Here is a 25877-nt window from a genome sequence, read left to right as displayed (position 1 = left end):
TGTTTCTCATCCTGACCATTCTTGCCTTTATGCATCGGAGTCTCCTGCCCTGATGGTAGAAAGTCAAAGAGGATGCGGGATGGATGGGAGGGATCCTTGATAATACCAAGGGCCCTGCATACGCAGAACTCCTGATAAATGTCCTCAGTAGATGGTAGGGAGACCCATATGGTCCTCTCAGCTCTTCTCACAGTCCCTTGTGGGGACTTCTAGTCTGATGCTCGACTGCTCCCGAACCAGATGGAGATGCAATTTGTCAGGACGCTCTCAATGGTGCTCCTGTAAAACAGTTCAGATGGGGGTGGGGGGCTAGCCTTGCTTGCCTCAGTCTTCTGAGAAAATGGAACACTGCTGTGCCTTCTTGTTCAGGGCGCTGATATTAAGAGACTAGGTGAGGTCATCAGTGATGTGAACTTTCAGGAACTTGGTGCACATAACTCTCTCTATGGAGGAGCCATGCACTCCCAAAGGGGAATAGTTTGTTTGCACCTTCCTAAAGTCCATAATGATTTCCTTGGTCTTTTCCACATTCAGGCTTATGTTGCTCTTCTCACACCAATCCACCACCTGCTCCACTTCCTCTCTTACTCTGTCTTGTCATTGTTTTTGCTAAATGCAAACTTGATAGCACGGTTTGAGCTAGATCCTGCCACACAGTCGGGCGTAGCAGTGTGAACCGCAGCAGGCTGAGCACACAGCCAGTGCTCAGCATAATGGGACAAGAGACACTAATGCCCACACGGATTGACTGTGGTCTTGACTGTTAAGAAGTCCGGGATCCAATTGCAGAGGGAGGTGTTGAGACCCAGTGAGAACAGTATACTTGTATATAGTTAATTGGCAATAAACTTAACTTGATATGTTTGGTCTTATGGTATGATTCTAACCGCTGAAATATCACCCCTCAAGTTATCAACTTGACTTACCTCCAATCAATGGTAAGACCATTCGGCCAGCCTAGTGTTGTGTTAATTAGTGGCTCTGCATTTGATCCATCAGCCCAGGCTCTCATGACTTTTGCAGGCCGGTACCAGTCTGTCCAGAAGATGTATCTGCAAGTAAATTAAACAATGGCAATGTTCCTGTTACATCTACATGAATTTCCAAGAGTTTGATCCATAATATTTAAAGTGACAAAAACTACAAATACTGATGTTTTCTTTCAATTTACCCCAACAATGGATGCACAACAATAGATCTAGGATTGTTCAGGTTGTCAGCAATCACTCTCCTGGATTTATCAGCCAGTCGCAGGACAGATATGCTGCTATAGCGTGTATCAGTCCAATAAAGATTCCTCGAAATCCAGTCAAAAGCCAGATCTTCTACTCCTTCCACTCTATTGGCAGCGAGAACCTCCCGACCTACATATCAGACAGAAATCTAAGCACTGCTGATTTTAAAACTGAAGTTTGCTCATTAGTTACTGCAGAATTCTGTTTCAAGCTCTTAGCTGATAATTAACAGGAAGATAACAGGAAATACAGTTCTTTTTTAATTTCATACAGAATCTGTTCAGAAAGAGAATAATAGTGAACAAAAAAGCAAGAGGCAAATTCAAATCCAGAACACATTGGTGAATGTCAACCCTGTGGCTATTTGGTTTCACAATGTCACTCAATACGCACATCATCGTGGTATAAAGAAATAAATTGAGCGATGAAAGAATGTACTCCTGTATTAATTTTTCATTTTAGCTCAGTTCTAATCCCAGTACTACTTGACTGTACATAGGAAAGCAAATCACAGTAGCTGAAGAAGCTGAAACACTGCCTTACTAGAGAGACAAAGCAGACTTCTAAATTGTACAAATTTTACTTCAAATTAAGTTTCTATCCGTAACTACAGCTCCAAGGGAACAACAGGAAAGTGATTAAAGTGGTCATTGGTCATTGTAAGTTGCCTGGTGATTAGCCTACTGTTAAATAGGTGGGTAGAGCTGCCTTATTAGGCCGGAAGGGCCTGCTCCACATTGCATCTTCTTATGGATGTGGCAGAATGTAAAAGAATCTAAATAGACTGATGTACTTGATTAAATATCTGTAAAGTGAAACTTTAATTAAGGCTGTTCATTTATTTATCTAGAGATATCTCATGGAACACACCCTTCTGGCCCAATGAGCTGCAACACCCAGCAACCCACCAATTTGACACCAGCCTAATTACAGGACAATTCATCACCACCAATTAACATACTAACTGGGAAGACTTTCAACTGTGGGAAGAAACCGGAGTACCCAGAGAAAACCCGGGGAGAATCATGGGGAGAGATCTTTAATATTTTTTATTTCAGGGATGCAGCATGGAATAGGCCTTTCAGGCCCAACAAGCCACACCGCCCACCAACCCATGTATTTAACACTAGCTGAGCCACAAGACATTACAATGATCGATTAGCTTACTAACCAGTATATCTTTGGACTTTCAGAGGAAACAGGAGCACCCGATGGAAACCCACTTGGTTCACGGGGAGAAATCTTGAATATTATTCTTTTATTTATTTAGAGAAATCTTTTATTTTATCTATTTATTTAAGAGAAACAACTTTGGACTATGGGGCCACGGTCATAAAGAGAGAACGTAAAGCTCCTTACATATGGTACTGGTATTGAACACCGAATACCAAACTACAAATAAGACCATAAGATACAGGAGCTGAAGTAGGCCATTCAGCCCATCAAGTCTGCTCCACCAATCATGGGCTGATCCAATTCTTCCAGTCATCCCCACTCCTCTGCTTTCTCCCCATACCCTGTGATGTCCTGGCTAATCATAAATCTATATATTCCTGACTAAAATGCACCCAATGACTAGTTAGGTAGTGTCATGCTATACATTACGTTACTGTGGTGCCGTTTTATTGTTTGTGGTGCAGTGATGTTAAGTAATTCTGAAGTAATCTGAGCAGTAATTATGAATAATAAATACAACATTTATATCACAAACAAGAGAAAATCTGCAGCTGCTGAAAATCCAAGCAACACACACGCAAAATGTTGGAGGAACTCAGCAGGCCAGGCAGCATCTATGTTTAAAAAGTACAGTCAATGTTTCGGGAATCTGCTGCATCCTGATGAAGGGTCTCTGCCCAAAACATCGACTGTACTCTTTTCCATGGATGCTGCCTGGCCTGCTGAGTTCCTCCAGCATTTTCTGTGTGTTGCTACAACATTAATATGGAGGTTACCTTATTAAATATCAAAAGATCAGAGATATTCATGGTTTGTAAAGAGCTAGAACCTTCATTTGAACAATGAAGAAATAAAATGGCTGAGGAAAGTTAATCATTTTTTGAATTTGGTCACTACCTGTTCCATCTATTTTCTGTTTACAAATCAGATCATTCTTTGTATCAGAGAAAAAGATAGTCCGTTCCGCTGCATCAAAATCAATTCCTACAAAGTACGAGGGGTTTCTTGTCACAGGCAGAATGACATCTTCCTGCGTGGAGACGTTGAAAGGGATTCCACGAACAGCCAACTGGGATGAAAATAGGAGGAACTGGGTCGCGACTGCAGAAGAGAAAACATATAACATTCAGAATACTTTTCTATTTGACACAGGGGAATCAGAATAAAGGTGCGCACTCAGGTCACACTGGGCTAAGTACAGAGGACTGAGGAGACCAATGCAGTGAAAAGGTGGTGATGAAGGGATAGGGACAAAGGGAGAAGTGGACAGGATGTGGAGAAGTTAGGAAGGAAAGGAGTGGAAATTGAAGAGGAAGTTGAGGAAAGAGGAGAGATGGAGATAGTAGGAAGAACAGCCATTAAGGAAGAGGAAAAATTGAAGACACAGAGCCATTAAGACTTTATTAAATATAGAGGGCCCTTCTCTTAAGGAGCAAGCTCGACATATTATTTATCAGTAAATGGCTTGATTCATGCTGAAGTCTTGCATTGACTTACTGATTATTGTATCCACAGTGATAAAGCATAAACTAATACTGGGTGTGGACTCCATATTGCAGAACGTGAGAATTGGATTCGTTTACAATTTACATTTATTAGAAACACGAAGGGGAAATCAATTTAGACTCACTGAGGAAGAAATAATCTGATAAGGTTAAGGCCTATTTGCCTCAGGTTACAAACACCCAATTTATGCACACCCTGTACGTATAAACAAGAATCTGAGAGAGTGGTGGGGTAGATGTGGATGGACTTGCTGCCTGCATCACGACTGAGGCAACTTCTACCAGGTGAGAATGGGGTGTTAGTGCATCCCTTCTCTCCCCACTGACAGAAACTCTACCACCAAGCTGCAATAATAGGTTGGGTCAGGCTTAGTAGAGAAGACACTCTTGCTCACTCATTGACGCAGTAAGGACACCTAGCAGCAACCCTTCCCATGCCTACTCACTCTCCCATCACAGCTGTTTCTGTCACCCTCACCGACACACCATTTTATACCCCCACTTACAGACCATTCAGATTTATCAACACCATACAGAAACAGGACTCTGTTGTAACCCGGGCGGAGCTGCCTGTTTTCACTTAAAGTCATAAATTCTCTACTAAATGCCAAGTCCACATTGACCAGAAATAGAACATCAAGCAGAAAGCCCGTCGCCAAGAGCAAGAGAGACCTGAGGTTCAATTGATTTAAGTGCCATGCCAAATCGGAAAGGTCGGGTACAGGCCAAATCGAAGTGGTGAGCTGCAGGTGCCAGAGCGTATCGAGGTGACTGAATCTGATGCTTAGATGATTTGGGCCCTGGGACAGATTGAAAATATCAGGGTGTCGGGGCTTGAGGTGTGGGAAGAGCCAGTTCAGCTCGCTGCTTCACTCTGCACTGAACTACGGGTCAATGGACAAACTCGCTTTGTGGACTTCAGCTCAGAACACTATTCATTTGCATTTATTGTTTGCATGACCATACTTTTTTTTCTGCTCACTGGGTGTTTGACGGTTCTCTTTTTCTCATTGGATTTTTTTGTTTCATGGCTGCCTGTTTGGAGACAAACCTCAAAGTTGTATAATGTATACATACTTTGATAATAAATGTACTTTGAACACAGTACTGCCCTTCAGCCCACAGTAATCTGCTAAGCAACATAACCCTTCACTCCCACCTGGACCTCCATTTGTCTTTCATCCATTGCCTATCTAAGAGCATCTTAAATATCCCTAAAGTATCTGCCTCTGCTGCCACCCCACTCTGCAGGTTGACCTAGGATGTATCACAGCATCGATAGTCTATTATTCTATAGTTTATAATGAGCACAGGTTCTTTTATTTCTTTCTTTCTTTCTTTTTCTTTTTAAATCTTTTTATTAATTTTTAAACAAATGAAACATGAATACAGAGAGTTTGAGAGTACATAGTTAATAGTTTAAATAAACATTCAAATAGATGATAATCAATATATAATAACCTCCCAAACCCATGGTAATTACGAACAAAAGTAGTAAAAAAAAAACCAAAAAAAAGAGAAACAAGAACTAAACAACATGGGCTATTGCATTATGTCAAATATATACAGTAGTGCCAATAACTCCATACCTCCATCCAAATAATTAATGATAATAGAAGTTAGGTTTAGGAAAAGACAATTTAACTCATTTGAAAATGTTGAATAAATGGTCTCCAAGTTTCTTCAAATTTAAGTGAAGGATCAAAGACAACACTTCTAATTTTTTCTAAGCTCAAACAAGAGATAGTTTGAGAAAACCACTGAAATATAGTCGGAGGATTAATTTCTTTCCAATTCAATAGAATAGATCTTCTAGCCATTAATGTAACAAATGCAATCATCCGTCGAACTGAGAGGGATAAACGACTATTATCAGCCATTGGTAAACCGAAAATTGCAGTAATAGGATGCGGTTGGAAATTGATATTCAGAACTGTTGAAATAATACCGAAAATATCTTTCCAGTAATTTTGCAAACAAAGGCAAGACCAAAACATGTGGGTCAATGAAGCAACTTCAGAATGACATCTGTCACAGGTTGGATTAACATAAGAATAAAATCGAGCAAGTTTATCCTTAGACATATGAGCTCTATGTACAACCTTAAATTGTATTAGGGTATGTTCAGCACAAATAGAAGAAGAATTGACTAATTGTAAAATTTTCTCCCACTTCTCAGTGGGTATAAGACAATGAAGTTCTTTTTCCCATTCCTTCTTAATTTTTTCTATACTTCTGGCTGTATTTTCATGATCATATTATAAATGATGGCTACTAAACCCTTCTGACAAGGATTCAGAGCTAAAAAAATTTCCGTAATGTCCAATGGACATAATTTCGGAAAAGACTGTAATTCATTATTCAAAAAAGTTCTAACTTGCAAATATCTAAAAAAAATGAGTTTTAGGTAAATTATATTTATTAGATAGCTGTTCAAAGAACATAAAGCTATTATCTAAAAATAGATCACGAAAACATGTTATACCTTTTGTTTTCCATAAAACAAAGGCTTGATCCATAAAAGAGGGCTGAAAAAGAAAGTTAGATATTATAGGGCTTGATAAGATAAACTTATCCAAGCCAAAAAATTTACGAAATTGAAACCATATTCGCAATGTATGTTTAACTATAGGATTAGTTACTTGTTTATTCAATTTAGACAAAGAAAAAGGAAGTGAAAATCCTAAAATTGAAAACAATGAAAAGTCTTGTACAGATTTGCATTCCAAATTTACCCATTGTGGGCAAGCTGCTATAGTCGATTCTTGCGTCCAAAATATTAAATATCGTATATTAACTGCCCAATAGTAAAATCTCAAGTTTGGCAAAGCCAAACCACCCTCCTTCTTAGGCTTCTGTAAATATTTTTTGCTTAGTCTAGGATTTTTATTCTGCCACAGATAGAAAGATATTTTGGAGTCAATAATATCAAAAAAAGATTTAGGAATAAAAATTGGTAATGCTTGAAATAAATATAAGAATTTGGGGAATACCATCATCTTAATAGCATTAATTCGACCAACCAATGACAAGGATAGTGGAGACCACCTGGTAACAAGTTGCTTAATTTGGTCAATTAAAGGTAAAAAATTAACTTTAAATAAATCTTTATGTTTTTTGGTAATTTTAATACCCAAATAAGTAAAATAATCTGTGACAACTTTAAATGGTAAATGTTTATAAATTGGAACTTGCATATTTAATAAAAGTAATTCGCTCTTATTAAAATTCAATTTGTAACCAGAAAAGTTACTAAACTGAGCAAGCAAGGACGAAATAGCAGGAATAGATCTCTCAGGGTCGGATATGTACAGTAACAAATCATCAGCATATAATGATAACTTATACATCCCTTCCCCACGAGTAATACCCAAAATATTAGGTGATTCACGAATGGCTATAGCTAAAGGTTCCAAAACAATGTCAAATAGTAAAGGACTTAAAGGACAGCCTTGCCTTGTACCACGGAATAACTGAAAAAAAGGAGATCTTTGATTATTGGTAAAGACCGAAGCCAAGGGGTTATAGTATATTAACTTAATTTATTATATAAATTTTGAACTAAAATTAAAATGCTGCAACGTATTAAATAAATATAGCCATTCAACTCTATCAAATGCTTTTTCAGTATCTAAGGAAATGACACATTCTGGTATTTTGGGTGAAGGATTATAAATAATATTAATTAATTTTCTAATGTTAAAAGATGAATAGCAGTTTTTAATAAATCCAGTCTGATCTTCAGAAATAACTTGAGGTAATATATTTTCTAATCTAGTGGCAAAAATTTTACTAAAAATCTTAAGAGTCCGTATTCAGCAAGGATATAGGCCGATAGGATGCACATTCAGTGGGGTCTTTATCTTTTTTAAGAATGAAAGAAAGAGGCTTCATAAAAAGATTGTGACAATTTACCTATAGTTAACGCATCTTTAAAAATTTTACAAAACCAAGGAGAGAGTTTAGAGGAAAAGGATTTTAAAAATTCGACAGTATAACCATCCGGACCAGGAGCTTTACCGGAATTCATTGAAAAAGTAGCCTCTTTTATTTCAGTTTCCATAATAGGTGTATCTAGGAATACACTATACTCTATTGTTAATTTTGGGATATTCAATTTTCTTAAAAATTCATCTATTATAGAAGAATCCTCAACAATGAGCACAGGTTCTGCATTACAAAAAGTATTATTACCTGGAAAATAAAAAAATTATAAAGTAATAAACTGATACTGTACTGCTTTCAACACAAGTATGTTTGAATATCAAATAATACAACAAAAGTGTAAGTATTTCAGCCAATTGAAAAAGTTTCTGAAGCTTTGAAGCATGACACTCGCAAATTTCTACAGAGGTACCATGGAGAGCACTCTGGTATGGAGGGACCACGCACAGGATCGGAAAAAGCCGCAGGAGGCTGTAAACTCAGTCAACTCCATCATGAGTACTAGCCTCCTCATCTTCAAAAGGCAGTGCCTCAAAAAGGTGGCATCCATCATTAAAGACTCCCATTACCCAGGACATGCCCTCTTCTCATTGTTACCATGAAGGAGGAGGTACAGGAGCCTGAAGACACGCACTCAACATTTCAGGAACAGCTTCTTCCCCTCTGCCATCAGATTTCTGAGTGGACACTGAACCCATGAACACTTCCTCGTTATTTTCCCCTCTCTTTTTACACTACTTATTTAATTTATCTTTATATATACTTCTTATTGCAATTTTGGTTGACAGTTTGGCGATATGCCTCTACCAAAGGAGGTGTCAGCCGCTCCTTCCCTCCGCTAGCCTGCAGGTCACCCTTGGGGAAGGTGTAGCACCTGCTTAGATACCACCCCACCCTCGATCAGGGTTACGTGAAGCAGAAGGTACACAGTTGTATGAGCAGCTGCTGCATAACACAAGCCCTGGTTATGTGGCCTCTGACGCCAGGCAGACAATCCAGATACTGATAATGGCTGGTAAAGACAATGCCCAGAAGGCAATGGCAAACCACTTCTGTAGAAGAATTTGACAAGAACAGTTACGCTCATGGAAAGACCATGATCACCCATGTCATACAGCATGGCACATAATGATGACGATGATTATTGTAATGTACAGTTTTTTATTATGTATTGCATTGCACTGCTGCTACATAACAACAAATTTCATGACAACTGCTGGTGATACTAAACCCAAGTCTGATTTTTTTGTTCAGAGTAGTCTTCCATGACGTACACTGTCTACCACACTGTCTTAATTATTCTCTTCAAGGCATGAGATTGCAACTATGCAAAATATTGATGATTTCATTGAAACTATTAAATACGGGGAGATTAATGATAAAAAGAGGTTGTGGGTTAACTTAGTCACAATATTTGAAGATTACCATTAGATAATGATAAACAAAGTGAATTCTTGAGATCATTCACTTACCATAGCAATGTTTCTGATCGCGGTGAAGATCAAAGCCCAGCCTGCATCTGCATCGGTAGCCCAGGCCTTGATTGTCTGTTGTATGACTGAGAATGCATATATGTTCACATCCAGCATTATTATCACATGGATTCCACACTATAATGAGCCATAAAGAACAAAACAGGTGTATTAATTTAACTTTGTATGCCTAACTGTAGCACACTTGTGGTGTCCAGGGAGGGGTAGCACCTCTGGTGAAGGGGCTGTCATGTCCATTCTGGGGCAGCTCTCTCACTTCTGGTCCCCACCAGACATTCAGCTCTCACCTGTGGCTCCCAGTAGCTGTTTGCATGTGACAACGGCCACACCCTGGTACACCGCTTCGACAGATTGGCTAAATCAGTTGAGGGTAGCCAGCGGCCTCCTACCCTAGAGTGCAAAGTCAGCTCCAACAGACCAAGTGGATGAGGTCTACAGTGAGACACAACAGCCAGAAAGGTGGTCTTGCAATGCTCCGTGGAAAGCAAAGGGCATGACAAGGTACAGAAGATGTCACAGTTATCCACTGCAACTCAGGAAGACCCCAGTTTGTGATGCTTGTTTCTACCACTAGACCTGGACTTCTGAGATGAGAGAGTGGAACTGCCCCACTGCAATGACTTTTCCACCTTCAAAACCCTCCCACACAAGTTTCCTGTCATTATTGGACATGATGGACAATCACCATCGACACTTGTGATTGGGACAGACTGTTTCAGCTTTTTTCATATGGTTGTATGCACCAAATATAAACTGAAAATAATTAGAGAAACAGCGTTAACATTTCAGAAACATTAACCTATATCTGACCTTTCTGAGAAGCAGTCAGAACTAGAAGAGGCAGCATGTTTTAGGCAGGTACAAAAAAAAAGGGAAAGGAGAGTGAGAAAGAGAGAGACTGCAGGGAAGCTCTACTGGAATGGAAAACAGTAGAGACTATGTAGGAGAAGAGATGATGACTGATGCAACCTGAAATGGAATGCTCAAGTAGAAATACAAAGGATGGGTACAACAGAAATTTAAACTGGAATAGCAAAGCTGTATCTCAATAAATCAAATTAAATTATTTTCAATGGCTTCCATCTGGGAAAAAAAGAAAAGCAGTGACTTATATAAAGCTAAAACGATGAAATCTGCAGATGCTGGAACTTCAAGCAACACACACAAAATGCTGGTAGAACACAGCAGGCCAGGCAGCACCTATAGAAAGAAGCTCTGTCTATGTTTTGGGCTGAGACACTTCGCCAGGACTTGAGTCCTGACGAATGGTCTCGGCCCGAAACATCGACAGTGCTTCTCTTCCTATAGATGCTGCCTGGCCTGCTGCGTTCCACCAGCACTTTGGGTGGTGTGTTATTTATATAAAACTATAAGGTTTAAACTTAATGTTAGTAAAGAGAGTCAAATAGTCATAGTCATAGAAAAGTAAAGTACAGAAACAAGCACTTCAGCCCATCTAGTCTGTGCTAAAACATTTAAACTGCCTACTCCCACTGACCAAGATATTAAGAAAATGAGAAAACATTTTTTTTATTTTTCCATTCCCTTTCTATTTATTACATGCAAATATGAGACCGGATATTTTACTAGAGGCAGTCATAAACTAACAAATAAAAATCAGTTGAGCAATTTTGGGTTTTTATTGAATCAATGGGAACATCAATCATTTCCATTTCAAAGGAATAGAATTCTAACACTATTATACTACAAGTATCTGTCTGCACATACTGTACTTACCAAATGGCTGTCTGGATGCATGATATACTGTCAATCCATATGGCTTCAGTGAAGACTGATAGACAATTTGTGGGTCATTATCTATAGACTTATTGACTCTCATAACAGCCATCTTAGTCCAATCAGTATAGAATACTTTATCCTCAAAATGAGTGATTGCATAAGGATGAGGAACTGCCATACCTCCACTTGCAATGGTTTTCCTTGGAAAAAGCAAAGTTTTTACAAGGAATGAAAAAAACATCTACTAGACATCAAGACCAGAACATAATTTTGTTCAAGTTCAAAGTAAATTTATTATCAAAGTACATATATATCACTATATACAACCCCGACTTTCATTTTCTTGCAGGCATACTCAGTGTCCAAAAACCATAATAGAATCAGTGAAAGACCACATCCAATGGGATAAACAACCAATGTACAGAAGACAACAAACTGTGCAAATACAAAAAGAAAAAAAAAAGAAATAATAATAAATAAATACCCAATAAATATTGGGAACATAAGATGAAGAGTCCTTGAAAGAGAGACCATAGGTTGTGGAACAGTTCAGTGATGAGGTGACTGAGGTTAACCCCTCTGGTTCAGAAGCCTGATGGTTGAAGGGTAATAACTATTCCTGAACCTGGTGGTATGTCCTAAAGCTCCTGTGCCTTCTTCCTGATGGCAGCAGAGAGAAGGGAGCATGGCCTGGGGTGTTGAAGTTCAAATTAGTGTGGTTATAGTAGAATAAGGCTAAACAAGATATTTTAAAGAAGAATTGGGTGGATCATTAAATGGTAGTCTCTGCATGCCTATGCCAAATAAACTCTTCTTGGGCTTCCAGCTGGATACATGTTTCAATTATAACCAATGTTTTGATGACAAACTTTGCCACCTTCATTGGGGATGATGCCTGGGCACATCTATTTCTGGTGGTATTTATATCCCCATGGTCTGAAGTAGTATAAATCGGGTGTCTGCTCTCCCGACTTGTTTACAATCAAATTCCAGTTCTTACTTAGAGCAAGACCTTCATCTTTGTTAAAATTCTTTCCCCCCAGTTATATTTCAATGGCTTCCTTTACTAGGTGGTCCCAAAACCCACTGGTTTTTGGGATTGCCTGATAAAGGAAGCCATTGAAACAAAACCAGAGGAAAAGAATTTTAACAAAGATGAAAGTCTCACTCCACGTAAGAACTGGAATTTGATTGTAAACAGGGGGAAAGAGGGAAAACATGACTGGATGAGGGTTGACCTATCAGAAAGGACGGACTACGGTTTGGGGGTGTATAACTACCTCCCCCACCCCCAACTAGACATGCCTAGGCATCAATCCTGATGAAGATGGCAAAGTTTGGCATTGAAACATCGTTTATAATCAGTATGTGTACCCTGCTGGAAGCCCGAGAGGAGTTTATTTATCATACATGTCAGCAAAGCACTAGATCCTTTTTCACTAAAGATATGTCTTTGCCAGTGGAATATGGAACCTACTTTCAAACAAATCACAAAACAAAATTAGTATTGTTCTCATTGGCATCAATGAACAACTTTAGTTCCTTCTTTTTATTTAGTTAAGTTTATTTATTGAGATAGAGTGCGGAATAGGCCTTACCGACTCTTTGAGTTGTGTTGCCCAGCATCACCTGATGTAACCCTAGCCTAATCACAGGACAACTTACAGTGACCAATTAACATACCAACTGGTAGATTTTGAACAGTGGGAGGAAACCTGATCATCCAGAGGAAACCCACACAGTCACGGGGAGAACGTGCAAACTCTTTACAGGCAGCAGGAGGAAGTGAACCCGGGTTGCTGGTACTGTAAAATGTGCTAACCACTACACTGTGGAACCACAAGGGCTTCCACAAAGATGACAGGGGGCTTAGCCGTGGCTTTCCAGGTCCAACAAGCGGTGCAAATGTATGCTTTAAACCTTGTATTTATGATCGCAAGACCCTGTTAGACATCGGTCATACAAATTCCTGCTGGTCAAGTTTATTAATTCATTGTGAGACCGATGGCAGAGGAACTGTGTGCCCTCCAACAATGCTCCAAAACTGCCACTCAGGAACATTAACTATCATAACAATACAAGTTGTGTGTGACTATTCTGAACTTTATTTCAGTATTTTGTCTAGCTGTCTAAATGTATATGGTTGAATGACAATTGAAGTTTCATGCAATAAATGACAAATCAGTATCAGAAAGATGAAAAATAAGCAGAATATCAATTAATTCATCTTCTAAGTTTGTCTCTCTCCAATTTGTGCCCAGTTTCTCCTATTAAGTAACTCTTAAAAGGCTCAATGATAAGACACAAATAAAATAATGTTATTATTTAATTTTAATCTATTACAATTTTATTTACACTTTTACAAAGCAATGTATTTATTATCAATGGTCCAATAAGGATAATAAACACCTAATGAATGAGATGGCAATCCAGCTGGATTCGTTTGTGCACCCTTCTCAATCTTTTTTAATAAGTGAAACACGGAAATAACTTATCACTGCTGAATTAATTAAAAACACATCCAACAATTAATAACAGCACTTTATTTCAATTTTGCAATTTTAAGAGAATATAAGACCATAAGATATAGGAGCAGAATTAGGCCATTTGGCCCATCAAGTCTGCTCCAGCATTTCATCATGGCTGATCTAATTTTCCTCTAAGTCTCGGTCTCCTGCCTTTTTCCTGTATCCCTTCATGCCCTGACCAATCAAGAATCTATCAACCTCCGCCTTAAATATGCAAAGACTTGGCCACAGCTGCCTGTGGCATCGAATTCCATAGATTCACCACTCTCTAGGTAAAGGACTTTCCTCTCATCGTTCATTCTAAAAGGACACCCCTCTATTCTACGGCTGTGTCATCTGGTTTTTGACTCTCTCACCATAGGAAACATCCTCTCCACATCCACTCTATCGAGGTCTTTTAACATTTGATAGGTTTCAATTAGGATATCCTTCATTCTTCTGAATTCTACTGAATGCAGGCCCAGAGCCATCAAACACTCTTCATATGACAAACCATTCAATCCTGGAATCATTTTCATGAACCTCCTCCAGTTTCAGCACATCCTTTCAAAGACAAGGGGCCCAAACTTGTTTGCAATTCTTGAAGTGAGGCCTCACCAGTGCTTTAGAAAGTCTCAACAGTATATCCTTGCTTTTACATTCCAGTCCTCTTGAAGTGAATGCCAACATCACATTTACCTTCCTCACCACAGTCTCAACATTGCCCAGAAGAAGGCAATGGCAAACTATTTCTGCAGAAAAATTTGCCAAGAACAACCATGGTCATGAGAACCATGTCATACGACATGGCACATAATGATGATGAAGACGACAACAACAACATGCTATTGTCTGGTTCATTTAAATTTGTATTTATTTATTTACTTGCTGATTGATTGTGTGAGATACAGCACGGAACAGGCTTTTCCAGCCCTTTAAGCCACGCCACCCAACAATCCCACGATTTAATCCTGGTCTCATTCTGGGACAATTTACAATGACTAATTAACCTACAAACCAGCTGGTTGTGGATTGTGGGAGAAACCAGAGCACTCGATGGAAAGCCACACACAGCACAGGGACAACGTACAGGCAGTGGGAGGAATTGAATCTGAGTGGCTAGTTCTGTAAAGCATTGTGCTAACCACTACACTAAAGCACTGAACCACAATCAATTCTGGGATGTTCCATATACTGGCAATAAAGTGATTCTGATTCTGTATAAAATTACATCCTCTCTAATAAATTAACATGAGCATACTGACCCTCAATATAAACAACTCCAACAACTCTCTAAATAATTTATTTTCTATAAAAAAGTCTAGCCAACAGTTACTTACCTTGCAAGTCCATCATATGTTACAGTTTCAATATAATCAAAACGGCTATCCACCCAATAAAGTCGTTTTGTAATAATGTCCAAGGTTATCCCAGCTGGCCAGCCTAGTTTGGTCCTGACCAACTCAAGCCGATGGCTTCCATCCATGAAAGCACGCTCCAGTTTAGGGGCACCAGAAGCATCATTCCAATCAGAGAAGAATAGATAGCTGGACAGAAATACAGAGTTTGATCAATCAGTTTGAATCAAAAATCACCAACACAAAAAATAGAACTCTTCTATGTTCAGTGAAAGAAATTGAATGGTGTATAAAATGATGAGAGGCATTGATCATGTGGATAGTCAGGGGCTTTTTCCCCAGGGCAGAAATGGTTGCCACAAGAGGACGCAGGTTTAAGGTGCTGGGGGGTAGGTATAGAGGAGATGTCAGGGGTAAGTCTTTTTACTCAGAGAGTGGTGAGTGCATGGAATGGGTGGCCAGCAACGGTGGTGCAGGCGGATACGATAGGGTCTTTTAAGAGACTTTTAGATAGGCACATGGAGCTTAGTAAAATAGAGAGCTACAGGTAAGCATAGTAATTTCTAAGGTAGGGATGTGTTTGGCACAACTTTGTGGGCTGAAGGGCCTATATTGTGCTGTAGGTTTCCTATGTTTCTAAAAAGGGAGGAGTTCCTGAAGAGAGAATTCAGAGAGTTGGGTAGGAAGCTGAAAAGCAGGACATCCAGGGAAGTGATCTCGGGATTGCTGGCTGCGCCATGCGCTAACGAGCGCAAGAACAGCATGATCAGGCATATTAATATTTGGCTGAGAGACTGGTTCAGGGGACAGGACTTCAGATTCCTGGATCACTGGGGCCTCCTCTGGGGGGAGGTACAACCTGTACAAAAAGGACAGGTTACACCTGAACCCAAAGGGATCCAATATCCTAGCAGTTAGGTTTAATAGAGCTGTTCAGGAGGGTTTAAACTTATTTGACGGGGGGGATGGGAACCGGAGTGATAGGGCTGAGGAGGGGGAAACAGATATAAATTAAAGATAGCATGCAACAGAGATGATAGAAAGAACAAGCAGGAGATGAGGCATAATCACAGTCAGTGGGATGATTTACGGCGCGTGGAGCAGTTAAAACAGAAAGCAACAAATATTGGACTGAAAGTGTTATATTTGAATGCACGCAGCATAAGAAACAAAACGGATGATCTTGAACTTCAGCTACAGATTGGGAAGTATGAAGTTGTGGCCATCACTGAAACTTGGCTGAAGGATGGCTGCCACTGGGAACTGAACGTCTAAGGATATATGGTGTATTGGAAAGATAGGTTAGTAGGCAGAGGGGGTGGTGTAGCCCTATGCATAAGAAATAATATTAAATTATCAGAAAGGGATGACATAGGATCGGAAGGTGTAGCGTCTCTACAGGTTGAGTTCAGAAATGACAAGGGTAAAAGGACCATAATGGTAGTTATATACAGGCCTCTGAACAGCAGCTGGGATGTGGATTACAAATTACAGCAGGAATTTAGAAAAGGTGTGTCAGAAAGGTAAGGTCATGATAATCGTTGGGGATTTTAACATGAAAGTGGATTGGGAAAACCAGGTCAGTACTGGACCTCAAGAGAAAGAATTTGTAGAATGTCTAAGGGATGGCTTTTTAGAACAACTTGTTGTTGAGCCCTGTGCTGGATTGGGTGTTGTGCAATGCTCTGGAGGTGATGATAAAGCTTAAGGTTAAGGAACCCTTCGGGAACAGTGATCACAATATGATCGAGTTCACTTTGAAATCTGAGAAGAAGAAACTGAATTCCAATGTGTCGGTATTTCAGTGGAATAAAGGAAATTACAATGGCATGAGAGGGGAACTAGCCAAGGTTGACTGGAAAGGGACACTAGCAGGAAGGACAGCAGAGCAGCAATGGCTGGAGTTTCTGCGAAAAATGAGGGAAGTGCAAGACAGATATTTTCGAAATAAGAAGAAATTTTCGAATGGAAGAAGGACACTACCATGGCTGACAAGTGAAGTCAGAGCCCAACTAAAAGCAAAAGAGAGGGCATACAAGGAAGCCAAAGTTAGTGGGAAGATAGAGGATTGGGAAGCTTTTAAAATCTTGCAGAAGGAAACTAAGAAGATCATTACAAAAGAAAAAATAAATTATGGAAGTAAGGTGGTGACTAGTATCAAAGAAGATACTAAAAACTGAAAGGGTAAAAGAGAGTCGAGGGCAGATATAGGACCAATAGAAAATGACGCTGGAGATATTGTAATGAGAGACACTGAGATGGTAGAGGAACTGAATGCATATTTTGCATCAGTCTTCACAGTGGAAGACATCTGCAGTATACTGGACATTCAAGAGTGTCATGGAAGTGAAGTAGGTGCAGTGAGAATTATGACTGAGAAGGTTCTCAGGAAGCTTAATGGTCTGAGGGTGGGGAAATCTCTTGGACCTGATGGAATGCACCCTCGGGTTCTGAAGGAAGTGGCTGGAGAGATTGCAGAGGCATTTTCAAGAATCAAGATTCTGGCATTGTACCAGATAACTGGAAAATTGCAAATGTTATTCCATATTTAAGAAGGGTGGGAGGCAACAGAAAGGAAACTATAGACTGTTAGCCTGACATCAGTAGTTAGGAAGTTGCTGAAATTGATTGTTAGGGATGAGATTACGGAGTACCTGGAGGCACATGACAGGATAGGCCAAAGCCAGCATGGTTTCCTGAAAGGAAAATCCTGCCTAACAAACCTACTGCAATTTTTTGAGGAAATTACAAGCAGGGTAGACAAAGGAGATGCAGTAGATGTGGTGCACTTGGATTTTCAGAAGACCGCTGACAAGATGCTGCACATGAGGCTGCTTCGCAAGATAAGAGCTCATGGAGTTACAGTGTTGGGCTTTTTATGATGTATGTCAATAATTTTGATTATGGGATTAATGGACTTGTGGCTAAATTTGCCTATGATACAAAGATAGGTGGAGGAGTGGGTAGTGTTGAGGAAACAGAGAGCCTGCAGAGAGACTTAGATAGTTTAGGGGAATGGGTAAAGAAGTGGCAAATGAAATACAAAGTTGGACAGTGTATGGTCATGCACTTTGGTGGAAGAAATAAACAGACAATTATTTAGATGGGGAAAGAATTCAAAATGCAGAGATGCAAAGAGACTTGGGAGTCCTTGTGCAGGATACCCTAAAGATTAACCTCCAGGTTGAGTCAGTGGTGCAGAAGGTGAATGCGATGTTGGCATTCATTTTTAGAGGTATAGAAAGTAAGAGCAGGGATGTGATGTTGAGGCTCTATAAGGCACTCGTGAGACCACACTTGGAGTATTGTGTGCAGTTTTGGGATCCTTATTTTAGAAAGGATATACTGACATTGGAGATGGTTCAGAGAAGGTTCATGAGAATGATTCCAAGAATGAAAGGGTTATCGCATGGGGAACGTTTGGCAGCTCTTGGGCTGTATTCCCTGGAGTTCAGGAGAATGAGGGGGGATCTCATTGAAAAAGATTAGATATGGCAAAGTTATTTCCCATGGTAGGGGAGTCTAGAACAAGAGGACATGACTTCAGGATTAAAGGTCTATTCAGAACAGAGATGCGGAGAAATTACTTTAGTCAGACGGTAGTAAATCTGTGGAATTTGTTGCCACAAGTGGCTATGGAGGCCAAGTCATTGGGTGTACTTAAGGCAGAGATAGATAGGTTCTTGATTAGCATCAAAGGGTACGGGGTGAAGGCAGAGGAGTTGGGATGACTCGAAGAATTGGATCAGCCCATGATTGAATGGTGGAGCAGACTTGATGGGCCGAATGCCTACTTCTGCTCCTATATCTTATGGTCTGTGATCTTATTCATTTTCCTGTGGGCATACTCTGCAAATCTACAGAATAGTAACTATAGTAGGATCAATGAAAGATGAACCAGAGTGCAGAAGACAACAAACTGTACAAATGCAAATATAAATAAATAGCAATAAATAATAAGAACATGAAATAACAAGAAAAAGAGTCCTTAAAGTGAGATTATTGACTCTAGGAACATCTTAATGATGGGCCAAGTAAGTGTAGTTATCCCCACTATTCAAAAAACTGATGGTTGAGGGTAGTAACTGTTCTTGAATGTAGTGGTGTGAGGCCAGAGGACTTTGTACCTTCTACCTGATGGTAGCAATGAGATGAGAACATGGCCTGGGTGGTGGGGATCTCTGATGATGGATGCTGCTTTCCTATAACAGTGTTTCACATAGGTGTGCTCAATGGTTGGAAGGGCTTTATCTGTGATGTACTGGGCTGAAGCCAGTACTGCTTGCAGGCGTGCCTTGCTTGTACCCAGTGGATTTGCCGATCTAGGGGAAACTTGAATGATACGTATAAAATCCTGCTGTCCTTGACACTCAATTTTCCCACAAATATTCTCTCCACATTGATTACTGGAGGTAACGTTATAAAAACAAAGAATCATTCATCTGACAGAGAGAAGTCAAATCTTTCTCTCTCAGAGGGTTTTTGGAACTTTCCTCCTTTGGAACCAGTTATTAAATACATTATGCAGTACTGTGCAAAAAACTTAGGTACGTATATATAACTAGGGTGCCCAAGACATCTGCACAGCACTGTATTTGTCAATGTGCAGCAGAGAGTGAGTTTGTGAATCTGGTGAGAACAAAAGATGTTGGGAATGGTAGGGTAGACCTCTCTGTGAGGGGTGTGGGACAGGTGGCAGAGAAGAAATTCCAGGGACAGGGGTGTGGTGCGGGTGCAGACACACCCAGCCCTGAGAGACAGGCAAGATCATTGATTCCAAATAATTGGTTTATTGATCATTACAGAATGTCTCTCTGGTGATTCCCACCCCTCCCCTCTCCCTTCCCCTTTTCCCAACCAAGACTCCCCTCTCCCTGCCCCTTCCCACTTTCAGTCCACAATAGAGACCCATATCAGAATCAGGTTTATCATCACTCACATATGTCATGAAATGTTTCTTTTGTGGCAGCAGTTCACGGCAACACATAAAATTACGTGAGTTCTGTGCCAAAGACCTTGCTTACGACTGTGCCAAAGACCGTGCTTACGACTTCTGCACTCTACTGTGTATCTGTTGTGGATGTTAGACCAAGTTTCCAGAGAGCAAACCCACGAAAAGCAGCTGGCCTGGATGAAGTTCCCAGCCATGTCCTTTAATCCAGTGTAGATTAGCTAGCAGAGGTATTCACAGACATTCTTTATGTCTCTCTACTTTAACCTGCTTTAAGAAGACTTGTACGCTGAGCACACCACTGGGACTCAACTACCGGACCTGGAGACAATCTAGAGCTCTCAACGCTCGTCACATCCTTAAAGACCCATCTGCGGTAACTTCTACTTTAGAAAAAGACCACTCGACAACTTGATGGCCAAAAGAGCATCTTTATCTGGGACGGCAAATGATATTTACAATACAGAGGCTTCCAGGTACCTCGTGCGGCCTGGGTGGAGGAACTATATACAATGCATACTGGGAGTAAAAAGAGCGGAAGTAAAAACCCCGCCAACCCCGGTAGTATTAACTTACTTTTAATAATACTCACATTACAACACTTCCCCCCTTTAAAATCCAACATTCCCCAAATATAGAAGAATTGGGAAATAAAAACAGTGGTATCATTAGCAATAGGTTACCAATACAAAAACACCTAAAAAAACATTGCAAATTCAACATTCAACCTAACAACAAAAGAAACTATCCAATCAAAGATTCAGTCTGTCAGGAGGTTTGTGAGGGCACTGCGATCTATGCACTACCCCTGGTGACCCAGCAGGCACCACTGGTGAGGATGTTTTAGGTGGATCTAGTGTTGGGGACACGTGTGTCCGTGTGAGAATGTCCATCCTCTTCAGGGGACTCTGCCCCCTCTGCCAGTGTCTCTCCCTCTAGCAAAGTCACTGGTGGACATGCTTTCCTGGTATGCATTAAGTGGTCATTGCTCCTTAACTGTTTTGGACTACTGAGCTTCTTTGAAATCGGTGGCAAGCTATTCTCAGCATTATTGGGATAAACGGCATCTACAGGTTTGCCACCTCACTTGGAACCCACTGAAGAAAGAACTTTGATTTTTGAACCATCGTCACAACCGTGGCTCAGGATAGACCCAATTGCAAATTTTTCATAGAGTTCCTTGTTATAACTTGGAACTATCTGGAGTTCAACAGCAGGAAATCGCAATGCGTTTCAGAAAACCTCCTGTGCTTGAACAAAGGTCTTGTCTGTTAAATCACAGTCACTGATTTTGATGATACATTCATTCTCCTGGAGCAGGTTCTCTTTTCTTGAATGGCTGTTCTCTTCAATACCACGAATACTCAGGCCAAGGAATCTTCCACTCAGCGTAGTTAAAAGGCACCACATGGATTCCCAGGGGGCCACCACCTCCAGAAAATTCTACTTTCTTTGTCAAATCACTCAGAATGCTTTCTGAATGCTTGTCTGGTGGTCCTGGAGGCTCTGTTCTTACATCGCCTGCGGGTGCTCTGTTTGCTACTGTTACGATTGGCTTCACATGCAGGTTCCTGTTAGCGGGATCATCAGGCTGAGATGTACCTTGCCGTAACTGGGCAGGTGGTACAAGAGCTGGGGCACTGCTTCACCGTACTAGAAGTGGCGTGCTGGCTTTCAGTCCCGAGGGGGTAACTTTAATTGCTCCTGTAATAGGCTGAAGAGCCACAAGCTGCACTGCGAGCTCACACTCAAACGTGTCCGGACTGTCTGTCACTCACATTGCCATCGGCGACTTCATCTGCACGCTGCACCTCACGCTCTTCCATCATGTGTGCATATTCAAATTCATGCCAGTTGAGCCGGATTTTGCGAAGCCAATCGCAGCCCAGAAGACTGGGCCCACTGCCCTTAGCTATCACCAGCCTGGCTTCAGCCTCCTGGCTCCCAGCCGAAATATTCACATATAACACCCCTAAATGAGGTATGGGCTGCCCCGTATAGGTCCTGAGTTGGAGCTTAGATGGTTTGATGGGAGGCAGGTTGGATCCCCATGTCCTCCTGCAGGTCTCTTCTCTAATGACTGATGCAGTTGCCCCAGAATCAATCTCAAACTTAATGTCCTTTCCCTTGACAGTGACTGTGGCATAATATGGTTCAGGTGGTCCCTCATCCACTTCCACCCCAAACACGTAGGCACACGCTGCCTCCTCGTCTGCTTCTCCTAGGTCAGGGGTCAGCAACCTTTACCACTGAAAGAGCTACTTGGACCCGTTTCCCACAGAAAACACTGGGAGCCACAAAACCCGTTTGACATTTAAAATGAAATAACACTGCATACAACGTTTTGTTTTGCCTTTATGCTATGTATAAACAAACTATAATGTGTTGCATTTATGAAATTGATGAACTCCTGCAGAGAAAACGAAATTACATTTCTGCATGCCACAAAAACATTTTGAACTCCGAAAAAAAGACGTTGGGTTGAAGGGTACTTTTAAGTAAAATACTCAACGTCTATTTGAGTCCTTCTTGTATTTATGAAAAACGCCAAACTTAAATTTACAGCCAGCAGCAAACCAAAAATAACGTCAGCCAGCTGTCAACCTGAAAAATAAAAGGACTATTTCACTGAACAATGAAAACATATGAATATACGTAAAATAATAGGCAATTAAAATATTTATCATACTTGGTCAGGTTGACTCACACCTGACAATGCAGTCGTATTCAGTAGGGATGGATCGATGCTTAGGGGAGTGACCGGGAAGGATAATGTGTTTTTTTCCTCTCTGAACTCACAGAAGCGTTTCCCAAACGATGTTTGCATTGCGATGATTGCAGAATGCAAATACTCCGAATTTATCATGTCGTGACCTTGCTTGAACTCTCTCGAATTGGGGAAGTGAGACAATGTGCCTTTCTGTAAATCTCTGGCAAGCACCGTCAACTTGCGCTCGAATGCCAAAACATCCTCCAACATGTGCAGGGCTGTACGTCCTTACCCCTGAAGAGCTGTGTTCAGCGTGTTCAGGTGCGCTGTCATGTCTACCATGAAGTGTAGCTTTTCCAGCCACTCTGGCTGTTCCAGCTCAGGAAAGGTGAGCCCTTTGCTGCCCAGGAAAGTTTTCACTTCTTCCAGACACGCGACAAAGCGTTTCAGCACCTCCCCTCTGGACAGCCAGCGATAAAAACACGTTGTAGCGGAGTGCTACACGCAGTCAGTAAACTGCAGTCAAAGATAGCTTTATTCGAACTAAACAGCCTTGCTTTTAAGCCTCCCTCATCCCGCCACCCATGGGCGCGGATGCTGCAAAAGACACGTACTCACAAACCCCCGTAGGCTATCTCCCTTAGCCTGAACGCTGGCTAATTGTGAGCCGGTTCGGATGTGTCAGGAAATGGGTCGCCACAACGTCTTATTTAGATTGTACAAGATCACCATAATCTTCAAATTTAGAATTACATTTCAAAAACTAACAAACAAACATAAAATACATTTTAATTAAATACTGACCAATTATTTCCCAAAGCAACAGGGAGCCGCAGCACAGACATAAAAGAGCCACATGTGGCTCCGGAGCCGTGGGTTGCCGACCCCCTTCCTAGGTGGTGTGTGGCTGCCTAAGTCTGTTGAGCTTTCCGCTGCCCAGGCTTAACCTTACCCTTTATGCTACTGAAATTTTTAACTAAATGTCCCTTTTTGCTACAAGCATGGCAGACAGTATCTTTGAATTGACAAATATTTGCATAGTGCATTCCTCCACACCGAAAACATTCCACCCACTTTGCCTGACTAGCAGTCTCCCTCCTGACTTGGAGCATTGCCATCGACTGCTACCACCTCCCCCCCCATATCCTTTCTGTATATCCTTGGCATTATTAGCAGCCAACTCCATGCCTTGGGCAATCTCTACGGCTGTCTTGAAAGTCAATGGTGGGGTTTCCCCCAACAAGCTGTGTTGTACAGAATCATTATTAATGTCGCACACTAATCTATCACGGAGCACGTCAGCCAACATGGCTCCGAAATCGCAATGCTCCGACAGCTGTCGAAGCTCGGCCACAAAATTGCCCACAGACTGACCTGACTTCCGGACATGGCTGTAAAACTTGAACCGTTGAACTATCACCAAAGGTTTCGGATTGCGGTGGTTCCCCACGAGCTTGACCCGTTCGTCATATGGAATTTCTCCCAGTTTCCGCTGCATAGCTAAGTTCCGTATCAGCTTGTATGTCCCTGCCCCACACACACTCAGGAGAATAGAGCACTTCTTAGCCTCCTCAGTAATTCCATTAGCACAGAAAAAGTGGCCCAACCTTTCCTTGTACTCCGGCCACTCCTCGATTTGCTCGTCGAACACACCGACCGTTCCAAACGTAGCCATCCGAACACAAGGTTCCTCGCCTGCTCACAGCTCCTGATTGGAAACGGGGCCGGCCTGTCCACAAAACCAGTTTACCTCATCGCCAAAAATACGTGGTAACTTCTACTTTACAAAAAGAACACTCAACAACTTGATGGCCAAAAGAGCATCTTTATCTGGGACGGCAAATGATATTTACAATACAGGGGCTTCCAGGGATCTCGTGCGGCATGGGTGGAAGAACTATATACAATGCATACTGGGAGTAAAAAGAGCAGAAGTAAACACCCCACCAACCCTGGTAGTATTAATTTACTTTTAATAATAATACTCACATTACAACACCATCCCATCCCAGACACTGCCTGTTCAATCTCCTGCCATCTGCTAGGAGATACAGAAACATCTTAGTCAAGAAAATTAGACTGAAAAACAGCTTCTTCCTGAGGACTGTTGTGCAGCTGAATAATAAGACCATAAGACTATAAGATAAAGGAGTAGAATTAGGCCATTAGGCCCATCAGGTCCACTCTGCCATTTCATCATGGCTGTTTCAATATTCCTCTCAGCTCCAATCTCGTGCCTTCTCCCCATATCCCTTCATGCCCTGACTAATTAAGAATCTATCAACCTCTGCCTTGAATATGCCCAATGATTCAGCCTCCACAGCCACTCAGGGCAAAGAATTCCACAGATTCTCCACTCTCTGGCTAAAGAAATTCCTCCTACAGCCCAACTCGTCAATGGCTTTTGAGTGTTATGGACTGTTTCTTAGTGGTATTAATTATTTTAATTAAGCCGTACTGCCTGCATCGTAAATATCTGTTTTGCACGGACTGGAGCAGCACCACAATGTCATTGTCTTGAGCAATGACAATAAAGTTCTATTCTATTCTATTTTAATACAGATGTTTCTTTACCAATGAATAAACATTATTTAGCTTGCTATTGAACTTCCAGCCCCAGTGGGTAACTTACATTCTGATTTCTCAAGTTCTTGAAAATAACAAGAAAACTAAAGGAAACCAAACACACTTGCAACGAAGATTTTCAGGTTAATGTGCATGTATCAGTCTGCTGAACGCTTTGGTCAACTTAGAATCACAGAATCATAGTACATCACTGAAACAGGCCCATCGATCCACCCAATCCATGCCAAACCATTTAATCTGCCTACTCCCATTGGCCTGCACAGGGACCATAGCCCTCCATATTTCTACCATCCACGTACCTATCTAAACTTCTCTTGAACATTGAAATCGAGCTGGCATGGACCACTTGCCCTGGCAGATCATTCTACACTCTCCAAACCTTCTCAGGGGAGATGCTACTCCTCACATTCCCCTTAAACTTGTGTGTAAATAGTGTGTATTGCCAATTTGTTAGCTTCCTGGCACATTGCTGTGGCCAATCCCAAAAGGTCCACATGGCCCTAAAATACCAGAAGCAACCTGTAATCTACAAAACCAGTTACCAGCAACACACATAAGATGCTGGAGGAACTCAGCAGGTCAGCATCTCTGGAAATGAGTAAACTGTCAACGTTTTGTACCAAGACTCATCAGCAAGGACTGAGGTCCTTTAGGGAAGAGGAAGGTAGAGC

The 25877-nt window shown here is 41.1% G+C and overlaps 1 protein-coding gene across 2 annotated transcripts in view; it reads right to left on the bottom strand.

Annotated features, from left to right (window-relative positions):
• The window catches only part of lrp2a (low density lipoprotein receptor-related protein 2a), a 393751-nt gene that overhangs the window by 279503 nt on the left and 88371 nt on the right, over window positions 1-25877 (bottom strand). For both annotated transcript variants that reach the window (XM_059966386.1, XM_059966387.1), the window contains exons 11-16: window positions 14942-15148; window positions 11092-11294; window positions 9334-9471; window positions 3309-3512; window positions 1172-1364; window positions 927-1052 (exon numbers count right to left, since the gene is read on the bottom strand). In XM_059966386.1, the coding sequence (XP_059822369.1) occupies window positions 927-1052; window positions 1172-1364; window positions 3309-3512; window positions 9334-9471; window positions 11092-11294; window positions 14942-15148 (1071 nt within the window). The remainder of the gene's footprint in view (window positions 1-926; window positions 1053-1171; window positions 1365-3308; window positions 3513-9333; window positions 9472-11091; window positions 11295-14941; window positions 15149-25877) is intronic.

This window comes from Hypanus sabinus, chromosome 4, assembly GCF_030144855.1.
Source record: "Hypanus sabinus isolate sHypSab1 chromosome 4, sHypSab1.hap1, whole genome shotgun sequence".
In the NCBI taxonomy this organism is placed as follows: domain Eukaryota; kingdom Metazoa; phylum Chordata; class Chondrichthyes; order Myliobatiformes; family Dasyatidae; genus Hypanus; species Hypanus sabinus.
Note: the sequence above shows the minus strand (reverse complement) of the source record. Positions and strands in the feature narration are given on the sequence as shown.